Genomic DNA, 1,158 nt, shown 5'->3' on the forward strand with positions numbered 1-1,158 from the left:
TATTTGAATTTCAGATCTGGACGACACAATAAAAATCTGAATCATAAGATTTGAAACAGCCTTTTTTTAAATCCTCAGCTAAAATTTGGAAAGAAATTAATGAGAGAGAAATTCATGTGAAGGCTGTGGTTACATATTCAGCTCCACCCAACATGTAGTGAAGCTACCTGTCAGGTTTTCTTCAGGGGCGGTTACTCTTTATAAATACAAGCATATGTGATAACAGGTGAAACTGTAATGAGTAAGCAGACAGTTGACTTCTCGGTTAACTTTAACGGACTGTGAAACAATCGCCAACATGTCTTCAGGTGGGCCAGGGGACTTATTTGCATGGAGCGAGACAAAGGATGCCGATGAGGGAACTCAGGAATTTTGTGATAAGGTGAGCTTCAGTCTCTCTTCATTCTTCATAACCTCCTCACACAACTCTCTGGTTTGCATTTCAGTCTGGATTGACCTCATATTTAATTCCATTCATACACAGGTGAAGGGAGAGGTGGAGAAAACAACAGGCCAAAGCTTTGCAGATTACAAAGCAGTGAAATACAGGAATAAGAGTCTGTGTGGAGGAGAACACTTCGTCATCAAGGTAAATAATATTGTGACTGCCTCAGATGTGTGTCTTTGTATAATATACATGTTGAATAATTGTGACATCCAGTTTGACCTATGACACTTAGAATTCATGGCAGGACAGTAAACAGCAGTTATAAACATCCCTGATGGTGAAGATCTTCACTGTTCAGCATCAAAAGATCCAGATGAATATATATTTTTGGATGTCCAATTTTCTTCTGTTTTTTTTTTTTGCAGGTTCAAGTTGGAGAAACCGACTACATTCATCTGTATGTCGCTCGTGTGACTGGGATTCAACACCCGGAGAGAGTACCTCCATCACTGAAAGGTGTACAGCAGAACAAAACCAAAGAGGACCCCCTGGAACCTTTTTAGAGACTGATCCCACAACCTGTTTCAACAGTGACAGTCTTACAGGCTGCAGTCTAATATTAAAATGCTCTGCTTCTTTATTCTGAAATGATCTGACGCTGACTTTAAATGCATTAACACACAGAGATAAAGACATTTGGTGTTGGGAAGCAGCAAGTTGAATGCAATACCTTCTGAAGACATAATAAAGATCAGATCATTGAAAATCTA

At 39.3% G+C, this 1,158-nt stretch overlaps 1 protein-coding gene across 1 annotated transcript; it reads left to right on the forward strand.

Annotated features, from left to right (window-relative positions):
• The first annotated feature begins 257 nt into the window (after positions 1 to 257).
• On the forward strand, positions 258 to 1,158 carry LOC126398765 (cystatin-B-like). The gene is made up of 3 exons (XM_050058344.1): positions 258 to 382; positions 485 to 589; positions 814 to 1,158. The coding sequence occupies exons 1-3, from the start codon at positions 299 to 301 to the stop codon at positions 949 to 951; spliced, it is 327 nt and encodes a 108-aa protein (XP_049914301.1). The 5' UTR covers positions 258 to 298; the 3' UTR covers positions 952 to 1,158.

Source organism: Epinephelus moara, chromosome 12, assembly GCF_006386435.1.
Source record: "Epinephelus moara isolate mb chromosome 12, YSFRI_EMoa_1.0, whole genome shotgun sequence".
Lineage (NCBI taxonomy): Eukaryota > Metazoa > Chordata > Actinopteri > Perciformes > Serranidae > Epinephelus > Epinephelus moara.

Excerpts from the sequence above, each read along its gene's own strand:
- LOC126398765 (XM_050058344.1), top strand. The coding sequence starts at position 299 with ATGTCTTCAGGTGGGCCAGGGGACTTATTTGCATGGAGCGAGACAAAG. Across the intron at positions 383-484 it reads CTCAGGAATTTTGTGATAAG|GTGAAGGGAGAGGTGGAGAA; the intron begins GTGAGCTTCAGT and ends ATTCATACACAG. Across the intron at positions 590-813 it reads GAGAACACTTCGTCATCAAG|GTTCAAGTTGGAGAAACCGA; the intron begins GTAAATAATATT and ends TTTTTTTTGCAG.